At 34.5% G+C, this 17,194-nt stretch overlaps 1 protein-coding gene across 3 annotated transcripts; it reads left to right on the forward strand.

Annotated features, from left to right (window-relative positions):
• Positions 1-13,757: 13,757 nt before the first annotated feature.
• On the forward strand, positions 13,758-16,988 carry LOC131643940 (hydroxyisourate hydrolase-like). Of its 3 annotated transcripts, XM_058914310.1 has the most exons (12): positions 13,760-14,141; positions 14,236-14,297; positions 14,437-14,512; positions 14,610-14,681; positions 14,767-14,854; positions 14,937-15,195; positions 15,290-15,405; positions 15,484-15,704; positions 15,927-15,955; positions 16,056-16,143; positions 16,294-16,393; positions 16,565-16,988. In XM_058914310.1, exons 1-12 carry the CDS (start codon positions 13,868-13,870, stop codon positions 16,809-16,811), a joined length of 1,632 nt encoding a protein of 543 aa, XP_058770293.1. In that variant the 5' UTR covers positions 13,760-13,867; the 3' UTR covers positions 16,812-16,988. The 3 variants fall into 3 exon arrangements, with proteins under 3 accessions (XP_058770294.1, XP_058770295.1, XP_058770293.1); XM_058914311.1 differs by lacking the exon at positions 16,565-16,988 and having other exon boundaries at positions 13,758-14,141; positions 16,224-16,360; XM_058914312.1 differs by lacking the exon at positions 15,927-15,955 and having other exon boundaries at positions 13,759-14,141; positions 15,484-15,733.
• The last annotated feature ends 206 nt before the right edge of the window (positions 16,989-17,194 follow it).

A 17,194-nucleotide genomic window follows, 5' to 3' on the forward strand; every position in this document is an offset into this window, starting at 1 on the left:
GGGGAAAAATAAGGGTTTTAAATAGTTGTGGCGATTCACCTTGTATCAGAAGAAGAAGAAGATCTCCCTCCTTCTACACCGTGACAGCACGGCGGTGGCTTAAAGGCGCGGGCTCCGATTCGTCACTGGAGAACGGCCATCCCCATCTCCTTATCTCACTCTCCGATGAACTTGACGACGCGTGGAATCTTAGCTTCTCTGATTCGATTCTTTCTTCTCACCGATCTCACCTTTTTCGACCTCCTCTGAGCTTTTGCGTTGACGTTGATGTCACGGCGCCGTTGTTGATTCGAAACAAAGAGCGAAGATGATGATGAGGTACCATTGTTGGTCGCGTGAAGATGCAGAAACGATGCCGAGGCTTGATAGCGGAGATCGAGCTTCTTGAGGATGGTGATTTTGTTGCAGGTCCTTCCATGATTGAATTCGGTGCAGAGCGATGAATACGATTGAAGATGAAGAAGCTTCGAACGTTTCGATACCAGGAATATGCGAAATAAACGCAGAGCCAAGATTGATTAAGGTATTTTTTGTTTCTCGCACTTCGATTCACTTCCTCTTCAACTTCAATCTTTCTTCTCTTTTGTTAACTCTTCTTTTGATTCTGCGTTTGGTATAGAGTTGTTGTTTGATGAAGATTGAAGAAGAGCAAGGTTGGTAATGATCGATGATGATATTGATGATACGACCTGTTGCAGATATATGGTGTTGATGAAGAGATGAAGATCACTGAAGGTGATGAACGCTGAGATTGATGGTTGGCGTTTCTGCAGAAGCTTGAATTGCAGCGATGTTTGAGGGAGAGAGTTGAAGATTGAAGCTTGAAGAATTGATGGTTTTTTGTTAAAGGTTGTTGATGATTGATGAAGAATGAATCGAGATTGAAGAACGTGAAGAGCGATACGTCGAAGATGATATCGAAGTCGCAGCTTGGTCGAGGTGAAGAGCAGCTCAGAGAAATCCTTCAGTAGGTAAGATCCGTTCGTTCTTTTTCTTCACAATCTTGCGTTTCGTTCTCGATGATGATGTTGTTGTTCACTGATTGAAGGTGATGGTTCTGTTGTGGTGAGTTAAGGGTGATGGAGATGATTGGTGTTGTATCAAGATCCAGAGGTGAAGAATTGGAGTGAAGAAGATTGATGGTCGAAGGAGAAGTTACGAAGTGAAGGTGAACGAGTGTGATGAAGGTGAGGAGGGATGAATTCAGAATCTTTGGAGGCGAGGATTATGAAGATGATGGAGGAGATGAACCTTTTTAGATTTTCTGTTTCTTCTTGCTGGTTGAAGAATGAAGAATCGAAGGAGAGAGGTGATTGAAGCAGTGAAGATGATGATGAAGTGTGTGATTGAGGCTTCAGAGAGAGGTTGCAGGGAGTATGCAGTCCAAAATTTGTCCATCTAAATTTCACTTCTAACTGGCTTATGATTCTTAACTTCACTTGCACTTCAGGTCATTAACATGTCATGCATTCATTAAAAATAATTTTTGGTTCATTAAATCAGTGAAGATGGATTAAAGGTGTCAATTGGATTAGGGTTTAGTCCCATTTGTATTTAATAATTAAGAGGATCATAAAATTTTGATATGAATATGTGGCGCATTGATTGGACTATATGTTAGGGTGCAATATTTGGTGAGTTCATTCGGATAAGGCGGTTAGCATGTGACAAGTCTCATGAGATTCAAATTCTCATGGCGTCGGTTTGAAAATAAAGAGATCCATAAGCATCCTTTAGTTATTGATACAGGTTGACGAGAGAAGACTTTTGAAATCTATTTGCGATGACTTTATCATGAGGTTGACTTTTGACTAAGGTCTTATTGACCCCATATCTTTGGTTATCACTCTAAGTGGGTTTTACTCATTTGACATTGCAATATGAAAAAGGGAGAAGTTTTGGATTTTTAAAGATGAAAAGAAAGGTTAACTTCAAGTTCAAGAGATGATATCATATCAGGTTTCAAAGTTCATTATAAATCTGTCTCATTCATTACAGAATTCACCATTTACAACAAGATCGTCCAGAAATAATTACAGAAGTTTACACCAAAAAAACATGTCAAATATCACTAAATTATCATTCCTAAACCGCAAACTTCATGATCCTCCACTTTCTAACTCAGCTTTCTTTTTCTCCAATTCTTCTTGTCAATCACCACCTTCCATTTGTAAACATACCAACCTGCACCATAAGAACATCCTCAACAGTTAGCAAGTAATAGATGCTAAAATAAACACGGAAAGTTATTCAAGAATTGGGGCAATTCGACATAAGTATGTGCCTAACAATTCACTATCAATTAAGTTCCTAAAAAAGGCTTTTGAATCCGTTTCAGGCCCAATAGGTCAGACCTTGAAATTTCCTTTCACTAAACCTGCAACATTCAGATTCTGAACCATAAAACCTGCAGCAGATCAATACCAAAAAAAAAGAGGAAAAAACGGCATCAGTTTATGTGTTCATGGTCGGAACAAGGCAAGTCCAAGGCAGAGAAAATTGAGCAAAAAAAAAAAGCCATTCATCAAAGTCCATACGCATCAAACATTCCCCATAACAGAATCAACTCAACTTTTCCCTCAACTACCTAACAGAATAACAGAATTTGGGAACCAATTCTAACCATCTATAACAGAAAATAACAAAAATCAGAGAGGGAACTAACCTGAAACCTCCTTCAAACTCTATATAGCAGAGCCTCTTCCCCCATTTTCAGTCTCTCCACTCTATTTCCATTCTCCACACACTTCATCCACTCCTAGACAACTCACCATTCACCATTTTTTACTTTCTTCATATTCACCCATCATCTTTCACACTGCAGATTCACCGCTTCTCAGCTCTCCACTTTTCATCCCTTCACTCTCTTCACTTCCACGATTCTTCTCCAACCATTTTCTTCATCCACCATTCTCTTCCACCACTCTGCTTCACACTTCAACCCCACAAACATTTTAAAAGAGTGACAGAATGATTGAATTCATTTCATTAAGAGAGTGACCTTACTTGTGTGTTTGCAAGTATGCTAGTATCTCTTAAATGAAAGAAAGATGCTCATCCAAATTAGGGAAAGTTACCACATGTCTGGGTTTTACTGCCAGCTCATGCCTTTCAAAATCCTAAATGGGAGACTTGATTGAAATTGAAATGAAATGTAATGTTCGTTTGTTTGAATGTGGTGAGATAGAAGAAAGATCTCTCTATAGAGATAAGCTATGTCTATCTACTGTATAAAAGATTTGATTTTTTAACTGGCTTGCATGAGGCCCAAGCTTGAGGCTTTTTGATTGATTGATTATTATTATGATTCTGGGAGAAAACTCCATTGAGGATTAATTTACAAGGGATTTTTATGTTCTGTACAAAGCCCAGAATTGAGGCTGACTCTACTTAGGGAAAATCTATTTTGATGGGTTTTATTTGGTGTTCTGTACAAAGCCCAGAATTGAGGCTGACTCTAACTAGGGGAAATATTATTTTCTGCCTTGTATGAAGCCCAAGGTTGTGGCGGACTCTTAAATAAACTGAGTATGGATGACTCTATGGGAAAAGATCCTAGATGTTAGGAATCTTTGACATATGAAATATGGTTTATCTGCCTTGTACAAAGCATAGGCCGTATTCCTATAATATATATATATAGTTTAACTGTCCTAGGGTTTACACTCAAACATAGTTCTAAACTAATATATATGCACAGTTTATATTTGACAGTAATTTAAATATAAAGACTGTAAATTGAAAGCTTGTAAAGCCTAACCTGGATGGAGTGGAGGCCTTTGAAGAAGTATGTACAAAGCTTTACCAGCAATTGATGGATAACAGTTGAATATATATATGATAAACAGTTAATGGTTTTTGAAAACAGAAGAAGTGAAGATGGACATAGGTCACATAGGTATCTGAAGAGTTTCACCGGGAATAATGCCCTTCAAATACCAGAAGAATGTTTTGAAAACAGAAAGGAGATTTTGAAAATACAGTTTTTGAAAACAAACTATGAAAAGAAAGAAGGTGTTGGGACTTACACTCTATTAGAGGCCCACTTAAAAAATGATTCACTGTTATGAGAAACAGTTGAAAATGATTGAAATGATATAAGGTTTTGTTGTTTGAAAACCTTAATCATCTGTTTGATCGGAGATTGAAAACAGTTTTGCAAATTGACAAAAGTCAACTTAATTAAGGCAAAGATGAAATCTATACCTAATTAAGACCTAAATAATTAGGGTTTTATCATAAAATTATTCACAGAATTAGGTTAAAACAAAATGAAAATATATATTTTAAAGTATTTAAGAAAACATTTAAAACATACTATTTTAAACCTAATTAAAATACATGAAATAAATAATATTTTTATGATTTTTTTGATTATTCATAAAATAGATATATTAAATAATAAGTGTGTGAAAAATGAAGTGAAAATGAATTAATTTGATAGGTTAAATAATTGTGTAAAGTTGATAAAAAAATGGAAGAAAAATAGTAGTAAAAAATATGGTTTGGTCTCACCAAGGGTTGAACTCACGCCCTCTTGGTTATCCAACAAAACAATTACCAACTGAGCCACGCGCGTGGGCTGATTAGCAGAGGTGCCCATGTGATTATATGTGAAAGCAAAGCATGAAAAAGATTTGAAAAAAATAAAATGGACAAAAGGTCTGAGGGGGGGATCGAACCCCAGACCTAAGGCATGGCAAGAGTTTGGACGCGCGCTGTAACCATTGGGACACTACGATGAATTCGTAAGTGACACACCTATCATTCAAAATAAAATAAACTCGTTTATGGGAAATTCAAAAAATGGCGCCACCATCTTCATCTTCAACCTCAAGCTTTTGAATTTCTGGAAATTGTATCTCTCTCAATTCTCAACCAAATCCAAAGATGTAAAGATGGATTTTGCTCGTTTTTGGACGAGGATTATGATGGTGTCCTTTAATTTTATTTATTTTCAGTATAACATAAAATTCGCAAGCATGAACACTAAGAACCCTAAAACTGGAATTAAACATGAAATACTATATATGCATGATTTGATGCAATTGATTGAGGGCTAATGATCTATGAAGGTGCAGAAACCAACTGGTAACTTCTTTTTAAATTTATCATGCGTGAATTATAGAGTTTGAAGCTTTTGAAACTTACCTGAAAAATGAAGATTTGGCTCTGATCAAAAGGTGTTACAGAACTGTTGTAACGATCCAGATAGCTTCAATGATTCCTTTGGAAGGTGTTGAGATGCCTGGCTTGGACTGAAAGTGCCCAGAACTTCTTGCTTGACCCCAACTGCAACAGCTCCAAGTGAGAGGTGAAGATGATGATTCTTCACGCCCAGAAGTGTTTCAGAGGTTTGGATCACCTCTAAATGACTCCCCTAAGGTGTTTGAATACTTAATTCCAAAGGAAAAGCTCTGGTTTGAAGAATCCAAGTCTTCTTGCCAAAGAACCTTTGAAAACCTTAAGTATGAAGAAAGAAGAGAGAAAGCAAGAATTATGTTACTTTGGTGTGTTTTCTGAATGAGAAAGAGCCCTCTATTTATAGGCAAATGGCTCAGAGCAATTGAACATAGCAAGCTTGCTTAGTGTAGTGAGTTTGGTTTCTTAGCCAAGAAGAAAATTTGAAAAGATCCTAAATGCAATGATGCATTTTCGGGCTAGCTTCCCCAACCATTGATCTTGTATGATCTAAGGGAACATTTCTGATTTAGAGGAGAGTTCTAATTGGCTTAGAACAAGATTCCTTGATGATTTATCATTTGCCATAAATTCAAAAATGCAATCATTACATAATCACATGCCTTTGTTTTTGGGAATCTTCTCTAATCCTTATGCAATGATGAATTTGGATGCATGGCATGTTTTCAGATGCATTAGAGGTCGTGTAGCATCACTTAGTGAAGCAAAATGCACAAAATTGCAAAGTTTCAAATTGTACATGACCTATAATTTCACTTCATGAGGCTAACTTTGAACAAGCATAACTCTTAGCTCAAAATGAATTTGGAGAAGGTTGAACACAATTTGGAAAGCCCTAAACATCTACTTCAAATCATTAGTTTATGGTTCCTTCAGAATCCTTTGGCAAATTTGTGAAAAATGAGGCCAAAGTTGGAAGAAAACTAGGTTAAAAACACTTAGAAAATTTCCTAAGTGTTTATGACCTAAAACTTCAAAATTTCCAAATCTCTTAAATGATTGATATTTTGAAAAAAGTTCCATTGTAAGATGTTGTTTTATTTTGCAAGATCTACAACTTTCATGTTGGAAGTTTTTTGAGTTGTGTAGGTGAAATTTTGAGTTCCCACAATGCCCTCAAAAACCCTAATTCCCGACTTTTTGCTCCTTGAAGATTCTTCTTGAATTTCTTTGGTCAAATGACTTTAATATCCATATATTGATGATATTGATCCTTGAAAGTCATGGTTTGACCAAAAATCTTAAAAGTCAAAGGTGATCCCATACAGTTGACTTTTTCCAAATAAGGTGAGATTTTGGACTTTTGTGTGGAATTAAGATCTTCTCCTCAAATGAGTGATGTAAATGGGTTATATTGAGGTAGTAGAGGTTCTTGAATCATGTCTTGAGTTTTGGATCCATGCCCTGATTAAAAGTCAACTATCCAGATGAATTAGGTTAAAAACCCTAATTGTCGACCAGATGAAATTGGTGACTGTGGATCTTGAATTGAGGTGTGATGTCCAATGGATCTTATTGTATGGATCATTTGAAGATGATTGAAGTATTTAATAGATGTCCTGGAGTTTTTTAGGGTTTCCCAAAGGTGATCCCTGATTTCAGTCCTTGATAGGCTCAAAAACCCTAGTCTGGTGACCTGAGTAAATCTGTACTCAGAGGACTGGGTGTCTAATCAATCATAGGTGAAAAAAAAATGAAGCTCTTGAGTCCTATGATTATGTTAGAGACTAATCTTTCTACTGATTGATCCTTTGCCTGAGTTTTCTTGTCTTTGAACATCCTTGATTAAATGCCAAATGAAGAAGTGACTGCTCTGGGTACTTGCTTTGACCTGATGAAAATCCTGAAGATATGTCATCTCAGGGGGGGTCAAAAATTAGGGTATGACAACAACAGTTTTGAATATGTTGACGTTTGCTACTGTTTTATGACAAATGCTAGGACACATGTTAATCTACTAAATATAGAAACTTTGTCTAAAGATTCATGCATTCAATTTCTTACAAGTTGAAAAAAGTGTTATTCTCAGCACAAAGTTTATATTTTTACATATGTTAGCAAGACTCGGGTTTTATCAGTTTATCCTTCAAGAAAGAAAACTAGTCTATGGTTTCATCACTATATTTATTATAGGCAACATAAAAAATGTAACATAATCACATTTAATCAGGTGTATGTTAGTAAAGAATTAATTAACTCACAAATGAAAATTTGATAGAGGTAATATAAAAAGGGACAAGGATAAATATTGAGGGAAAGTTATAGTATTCTGTATTGACATTGCATAATAGAAGCCGTGAATTGTTGTGCTTTTGGTTTTGTTATGGAGCATAGGCATTTTATATTGTGTCTTCCCATTTTTCTTATTTGAAGTGTCTCTTATGGATGCAGAGGAAGAGGTAAAAGAGGTGGAAAGGATAGTGACCGCAACCAAAAAGGGTGCGACTGTTCTTGATCAATGGCTTCCGGATCACATAAAAATGCAGTATCATGTTCTTGAATTGGCAAGTCTACTAATAATTACAATATTATCCTCGTCAAGTAGTTGTTTATGTTGTTACTGTTGTTAGTGATATATTGCTAAATTGATAAGTTTTGTTTGGATGGTGGTTACTCAATGGGTATTGGACTTGTGTGTTAACTTTTTGTTTACTATGCAGGGTGGTGAAATCTATGATGCTGTGTTGAACCAGACAAATGTTGGGGATAACAATAACAAGTTCTATGTTATTCAAGTTCTTGGTTAGCTCTATCAATTCATTCTCTGCATTTGATGCTATGATAGAATTTGAGAAGACTATGATTTGTTGTTTCAGTTAACTAGTTATGGAACTTCGGTTTAATGCTCCTTTTTGCATTTCTTATGCTATTACCCCTTCTTTTTCTCTTTTGAAATATCAAATGATGGTTGACAAATAGTTTATTAGTCATCCGTAAAGAAAGTTTGATCGACCTCTTGTTATTCTAGTAGTTTTTTTTATTATTCGGATTCAACTACTTTTTCTTACTTTCTAGGTCAAAATTTCTTGCAGAGTTGGATGCTGGTGGTAAGTTCCTTGTTTATAATAGATGGGGAAGAGTAGGCATAAAGGGCCAAGACAAGATACACGGCCCTTACACTACAAATTTAGCCCTACCACTTATGTGTTGGAAGATAAGTACGACGATGATGCATTTGCTATTGCAAAAACAATGCCTATGATACGACATCTTACAATTTTGAATAATGGACTCACTAACAATGGATTGCTAGCTATTTTAGATGGATGTCCCCTTCTTGAATCTCTTGATATTCGAGGATGTGTTCATCTCGATTTGGATGGAAGTTTGAAAGAAAGATGTAAGTAGATTAAAGAATTAAGTTTTCCATCTGATTCTATTGATCATAAGTTTAACTATGATGATCTAGGACTCCACCTTGAGATGACAATGCGTGAATTAGATCAGTATATTTGAAATATTTTAATGAAAAGATTGTTGTTTTCTAGGGCACTAAGCTCTTAACTGGTTGATTTATATTGCACGCTTGTAATTTGTACTTGCCTTCTCATTTTACTTTTTAACGATTACATAATCTGTTAAATATGCTTTGAACCAGCCACAATAATGCACTCTTCAATGGTGTGTAGACTCCAAAGAAATTAAGGAAGGAGATCATAGTTTAGAAACAAATACTTATCATTAATATTCAAACATATCCTTGAAATTTAAAGAAACAAGGCATAAGTAATGCCCAAATATACACGGTCTGAATAAACACCAATCCAAAGAACATAACAGTAACAGAGCCAATCATGCAATCATTTTTCAAAAAGGCAATCATTTTGCCTTTTAAATATTGCTCAAATGCACACGACTTGTTATTATGTATTCCATATATTCCCTAGCTTTTATCTTTTGCGGTGTAATATTTTTTGAACTGATATGAAAAATGTGAAGTAAAGAAGTTTGACCAAATTACATATATAAAATGGAAATTAATCATTTTTTGAGGAAAAAAAAGTTTTACTAATAAGGTATTAGTAGTATGAAAATTATGTTCTAAGTTAAAATGATAATGCACAAAAAAATTTAAGATAGGTCAACACGGGTAAGTTATTATAAAATCACTAATAACTGCAAATATTTAAAAATAAATATGTAGCAAATAACCAACATAATAAATCTAATAGGTTTAATAATTATAAATATTTATAAATATCACTAATAATTATAAACATATACAAATATCACTAATTAAAATTCACTGTAAACTTTACCGCAAGTGTAGTACCTAAAGATTTGTTACAAATGTAATTAATATGATACATATAAAGGAGATTTTAACTAATAAGCTAGTTGATATAGAATTTGATTAATGAAAATTTTAATTATTTTATTTAATTAATTTATAATTAAATAAAAATAAAATGGGGAGAGAAGTCGAGAAATTGAACATATTCTCCTAATTTATGGTTAGATGAATAAATTAATTTATAATTAAAAAATTAAAATGAAAAGAATTAATTTATAATTAAAAAAATTAAAGTGAAAAGAGAAGTTGGAGGGAGAAGTTAAAGAAGTTATCATAATTCTCTTGTTATATAATAATACTATCTTAACTACTTCCTCATATAATAATACTATCATAATTTAAATTTAGATCCTAATTCTCTTGCTGCAACTATTGGGACATATATAAAGAGAGACATGTGCAATAGCAGCAGATCTACCATACTTCTATAGCAGCAGATCTACCATACTTCTATAAATAATATGAAATAAATGTATCACAATACATTTATAATTATATGTTGTCTATATCTTGAGATCAAACAAATAATCAGGAAGAAAAATATTCATCACTCACCTCTCCCCTCTTTTAATATTTTACATTTAAAGGTACACAAAATGAATAATGAATCTGTAAAACTGGCGGCTTTACATGTGTATCTAGATCAAATTTAAGTAGTAAGTGAGTGAAGGTTATTCTTGATATTCTGGAGAATCTTTTGAAGCCAGATGTAAATGCATTACTTCATGAGTTTGGTTTTCAGCTTCTTTATGAGTTGTGTGTATTGATCGATTTACATCTGTTCCTACAATGGATCTGTTGGCAAATAACGTTTGTTAGCAAATAAATTTTTTGAATTCTTTGTTAAGCACCTTGATAGAATTGGCATTGCCCCGCTTCCTAAACATAATAATAACCAGCCGCTTCGTATCAGTTCCCTTCATCAGAGAGTAGGGGTGAACCAAAACCTTAAACCGGACCAACCCACGGATGGGCTACATGAACCCACTTCCGACCATTTGATCCTTCGATTCAGTCGGGTTCGTTTTTTTCGGTTCGACTAAGTACATCGGGTTTTTTCAGTTCAGTCTGTCATTGGGCCTAATCGAATTTCAAGCCCAAATTTTAAAAAAAAATGTTCCCTCACAAAAGGTTTTAGGTGGATAAGTGGTGTGTCTCTCACAAAAGTATATAAAATCTCGTTGGGGGTTACTGCCAAGAGGTCGACCTTAGCTTTGGGGCATTCAATGAGCCATTTCTTCACCACGACTCGAAGCTTAAGTCTTATGCAAGTAACCGTAATGAGTTATCGATAAGCTGGACAATCTCAAAGTCTTCATTTGGAGTTGGCCTTAAGGTTAAGTTTGGCCTTTTATTAAATAGGCCTGGTCTAGCCTGACCTTAAATAGGCTAGGCTATAGACCCCTGTAGGTCAGCCTGACCTATTCCCATCCTTAGTTCTTCAGTAAAACCTCATGAATGAGGCGTACCGCTTGCATGTCGACCAAAATAACAACCGATTTATATGAAATGTTATTATATTTTATGTTCAAATGGATCAGGGAGGCCACCTCATTCATTGTTGCAAAGAATAACCTCTCAGGGATGTTGTTCTATATGCTATTACATGGGATCACGGGAAAACACACATTGATTGCCCTTTCCTCTTTTACTTCCCCAAAAGAGACCGAGAGCTCAATTATTCCGCATGGAAGGGTGGACGACTCATTGAACGATGACTGAATCTCGCCTCCATATGACTTCATATCTTGATCACGTAACCCTAATCTCTTGAAGATCTCAATGTGCAACAGATCACATGAGCTCCCATCATCTGAGGATTCCTGATACTGAATGATTAGCTATAGTGGTGGTTACTACCGACAGAAGTGTCGCATTAGGAGTTCCATCTACTTTCTTGTTATCTCGAAACCCTAGGTTGTGTCTGTCATCTTTCTGCCTTTCATTAGCCACCAAGGAGTTTCACGACGAAGATTTTTCTTCAATGGATAACCACCACCTATTGAATCAATAAAGAAGAAAGGGAAATATATTGAGGACGAGAAATTTATTGTGTTTTTGGCGATCAAATTGATTGTCATCTTCTTCTTCAGGCAAGCCCGTTGTAGTAGTTCATGATTTTTAAATCAAATATCTGATCATGGATTTCGTAGGAATCAATAGTCAATTCCCATATACAATGCCACTATTATGTTATGGAACCAAAAATATGTGATGATATCTTGATGCGGTGGAGCAAGCTTCCGACGCGATAGAGATGAGGCTAACCTACAATGTTAGAACTCCAACACTCAAGTCTTTTTCTGAGTGAAAAGTAAAGCGAAAGTAAATCATATTTAGAACATACTTCATATGCGTGTGATCCCTTATATATGAGGAGTAGCTAAAAATCTTATTGCTTTCTGGAGTGGATGCGAGGAACTGTTGGATGACATCCAATGGTAAAGGACAATCCGTGGTGTGGATCGAATACGAGTCTAAAGGTGGCGTGTGCCTTTCACCTCCTACACCTTAAGACTTTAGATTGTCGACTGAACATTAGATTGATGACCGAACTTTTCCAATATTGAGTCACTAATTGGTCTAAAACATATAATAAAATAATAATATCCTAAGACACACTTTAATGATTCCAAATAAATAAATTCTTTTTAAAAAAATCAATTATTTTAATTTTCATTACATTGAGCATGCATGTTTTTAAAAGAACTTATTTTTTTTAAACTCTTAACGAATGTTACCTTAGATATGCATTTTTCATCGAATATTAGTAGTACAAGTATTGTGGTTGTCCTTCTCATTGCTGATTGATTGATTGCTCGTAAGATTACCATGCTACTTATCTTTTTATATACAGAATTGAATTCTCTATCATTAAATAGTGATTAGAGGCACATCTCAACCATTCATTGTAAAGTGATTAGAGGCACATCTCAACCATTCATTGTGATCATTAATTTATAATATTCATTTATTTATTTCATAATCAATAAATTTGAATCATCAAAATTTAATCTAAGAGTCTTCAACACAATGACTAATCTTCACCAATCATATTTAGAATATACTTCATATATGTGTGTGTCATCCCTTATATATGAGGAGTGTTGGGGTTGCTTTTCACTAGGGAGTATTGATACATAGTGTATGACTAGACACCTTTGTGAGACACACACCACTTATCCACCTAAAACCTTAAGGTGATAGGTGAGTGAGTTCTCTCACTTATATATATATATATATATATATATATATATATATATATATATATATATATATATATATATATATATATATATATATATATATATATATATATATATATATATATATATATATATATATATATATATATATATATATATATATATATATATTCTTAAGTCGTTATTTCCCCACTTACTCGCACTTGCATTATTATTCTAACACTCTCCCTCAAGTGTGAGTGACAATGCCCCCCCACACACTTGTACCGTCGTTATCTCTTCTTGGACAACAAGACACCTCTTCTTGAATATTTCGATACTAAGCTGGTCCCATTGCTTTCTGGAGTGGTATGCGAGTAACTGTTGGAGTGTTGGATGACATCCAATGGCAAAAGACAATCTGTTGTGTGAATCGAATACGAGTCTAGAAGTGGCATGTGCCTTGCGCCTCATACATCTTATGACTTTCGATTGATGACTGAACTTTTTTGTTATTGAGTCACTAATCGGCCTAAAACATATAATAAAATAATAAAATTTGATGACATGAAAATTAAAATATAATAAAATATGAGTCATGTTAACGTGTATCTCGATGCACTTTTAAAGATTTCAAATAAATGAAATATTTTTTTTCTAAAATTAATTATTTTAATTTTTAATACATTAAATATACGCGTTTCTAAAAGAACTTACTTTTCAAATCGTTAACGAAAATTGTCCCATAGAAACTACTTGAATAATGAAATCTTAATCATGGCATGTTTTATCTTAGAACAAATTAAGAAACTCGTATCGAACCGTTGCTAATGTTAATGAAGTCATTATCATTTTTCATAAAATATTAGTAGTACAAGTATTGTGCTTATCCTTCTCATTGCTGATTGATAGATTGATTGCTCCCTAAGATTACCATGCTACTTATCCTTTTATATACAGAATTGGATTCTCTACCGTTAGATAGTGATTAGAGGCACATCTCAACCATTCATTGTGATCATTAATTTATAATATTCATTTATTTATTTGATGATCTTTAAATTTGAATCATCAAAATTTAATCTTAGAGTCTTCAACACAGTGACTAATCTTCACCAATCATTCGTAATAGCTAAGACAAAAAAAATCAATAATTGAGTATACCTTTAAAAATGTGTTGTAATTAATGCAATATATGGTTGAGGCTCTTACAAAATTTAAAACGCAAATACTACTATTATTGATAATAATGAAACCAGAAGCATGTTTTGTATCGTCTTTGTTACTTTTTATCCTCAGTTTGGGTGAGGGAGTTCTCGTGAGTTGTGTTGATGATTATAGCAGAAGTGATTTTCCAGTTGATTTTGTTTTTGGTTCAGGCACATCTGCTTATCAAGTGGAAGGAGCTGCTAATGAAGATGGAAGAACTCCTAGCATTTGGGATACCTTAGCACATGCTAGTTCGGTTATTTATTCAATCCTTCTTTTTCTTCATGTTTCTTCTTATCATTCATCTAACCAATTTTAGAATATGATTTGGTTTTGATATTTAAGGGTCTGCACATGGTGATGGTGGAAATGGAGATGTAGCCTGCGACACATACCACAAATACAAGGTAAACAAACAATACACAAAACTTCTATCGTTCTAATTTTGACTTTTCTTAGTAATGCATTCTGTGATTCATTTCTTAGTTTCTGGAAGTTTAAATACATGAACATAAGTTGGTTAAGACAATACAAATAATAATGCAGGAAGACGTGCAGCTCATGGTTGAAACAGGCCTTGATGCTTATAGATTTTCCATTTCTTGGTCCAGATTGATACCAAGTAAGTACTTCTACTCAACTTCACCTTTACTACATATCCATACAAACACTCAAATTTTATGTTTTTTTTTTCTACATATGCTTTTATTTCTCCTCAGATGGTAGAGGACCCGTCAATCCCAAGGGACTACAATACTACAACAATCTCATCAATGAACTCATTACCAATGGTTCGATACAATTTTCTTAATTTGTTGCAACATAAAATAAAAGAGTTATGTTTCTTTGAGCAATGCAAGTCTTTCCCTTATGCAGGTATCCAACCACATGTGACACTAAACAACTATGATCTTCCACAAGCACTCGAAGATGACTATGAAGGATGGCTTAGTCGTGATGTCATGTATGTTCCGTGCTTCTATACTGTATAATATAATTGAACTTTTTTGACAGAACTGAGAATTATGTTTTGAATGTCGATGCAGAAAAGACTTCACAAATTATGCAGACGTGTGTTTTAGAGAGTTCGGAGATAGAGTCAAATATTGGACAACTGTGAACGAGCCAAATATTTTTGCCGTAGGTAGTTATGATCAGGGACTAGCCCCACCTCAACGATGCTCTCCTCCATTTTGTATTATACCGAGCTCTAAGGGAAACTCCACATTTGAACCGTACCTGGCTGCACATCATATTTTGTTAGCTCATTCTTCAGCAGTGAGATTGTATAGAAGAAAGTACAGGGTATATCACCTAATCTCTTTTAATATTTATCGACCTACAAAAGCTTTGTAGGCAAGTAATGTTCATGATTCCATAGAGACTAATTACATTGCAGGAGCAACAACATGGATTTGTTGGTATCTCTTTCTATACATTTGGGATAGTTCCTCAGACAAATACAGAGAAAGACAAGGCAGCATGTGAACGAATCCGTACTTTTTATTTTGGTTGGTGAGTTACTGACACTAAGACTGGTTGTAATATTTTCTCTTCTTACCTTAAACATTTTATAAACCTATATTATCACAGGTTTATGGAACCCTTGTTGCACGGAGACTATCCCAATTTGATGAAGGAAAATGCAGGCGCAAGAATACCAGCATTCACAACTCGGGAATCTGAACAAGTTAAGGGTTCCTACGACTTTATTGGCATAATTCACTACAGCGAATTTAATGTATCAGACAATTCTAGTGCCCTGAAGACAGCACTAAGAGATTTCATTGCGGACACGGGTGCAAATCTACTCGGTATGTGTTGGATTTTAATGATTAAAAATGTATAAGCTTGCTGTACTAATTGCATTAACTCCATCTTTTTCATTATGGTTCTGATGTTTTCAACTTGTTGAACTCTAACATCATTTGGCATCTGAGTCCCCTTTTCATAAGTGCACAAAACCATGTCTATGACTCGTCGAATAAATGATGGAGCCAAAATGAATCATCCCCTTGTTTTCCATGGTTTTGCAGCTGTACAGGATATACTTGCAGATAAAGAGGTAACGGTTGAAAAACTAATTACAATTATCATCTTAATTAAAAATTGGTTCATTTACTAGATTACTTTGCTATTCAACTATCTGGTTTGACTTGACTCAGTATCCTATGGCACCATGGGCTTTACAAGAAGTGCTGGAAACATTCAAGACCCTTTATGGCAATCCACCTATGTTCATTCATGAAAATGGTATGTTTACCCTTCATTCACTACTACATTGATTGCAACGAGTCCCTTTTAGGAAATCGTCTTTGGATGTTGATTGATAGGAGTTGTAAAATTAAGCTTCAAGGGATTTAACAACGATTTGGTGAACCATACATAATGCGTGTATTTTAGGCCAACGGACAGCAAGCAATGCAAGCAATGCATCACTCCACGATGTATCAAGGGTGGAATATCTGCAAGCATACATTGGTAGCACGCTCGATTCCCTGAGGTATGTCATTGCCACTCCATTTTACTAAGTAAAGATCTCAAAAATATCTATGAAATAAGTTACATATGCGGTAAATGAAAACCATGTCCAAAGTACACAGTTATGAAAATAGACACAACATAAATAAACACTATACACTGTCTCATCATTTATGTCTTATTTTCCCTTCAGAAATGGATCAAATGTAAAGGGGTATTTTGTGTGGTCTTTCATGGATGCATTTGAGTTATTGGATGGATATAAATCAGGCTTTGGACTATACTCTGTGGATAGGAATGATCCAGAGTTGAGAAGATACCCAAAGCTCTCCGCAAAATGGTATAAGGAATTTTTGAATGGCTCAAGTTCCTCTCTAGTTGGTGCTATTGAACTCAAGGACAATTCGTCACTTGCTTCTCTTGGACATTCATTTCAGTAGTAGTTTCTATAATTTGTGTGCATTTACAGTGTTGTTACATAATGGCTCTTCTATTGAGAGTCATTGTTAAGGACCTGTCTTCCGATGTATGGAAAGAATTCTCCAAACAAGACATATTTGAATAAGCAGAAGAATAATTCCATCTAGAATAAAGATTGATCAACAAAATTGAGAAAATATGAATTCTTTGAATATCTTTCAGTTACTATCAGTTAAATTTCAGAAAAAAGAAAAACACTTTTTATAGACACATTATTCTGAGTTTTTCATATACAAAATAAAGTAAAGCCCAGATAGGTGCAACAACAATCCAACAGTTACATACGTTCTATCATAAACTACAAAGCAGACATGCCATAGGACAAACCAAGTCATAAACTTTC

This window comes from Vicia villosa, linkage group LG1, assembly GCF_029867415.1.
Source record: "Vicia villosa cultivar HV-30 ecotype Madison, WI linkage group LG1, Vvil1.0, whole genome shotgun sequence".
NCBI lineage: Eukaryota > Viridiplantae > Streptophyta > Magnoliopsida > Fabales > Fabaceae > Vicia > Vicia villosa.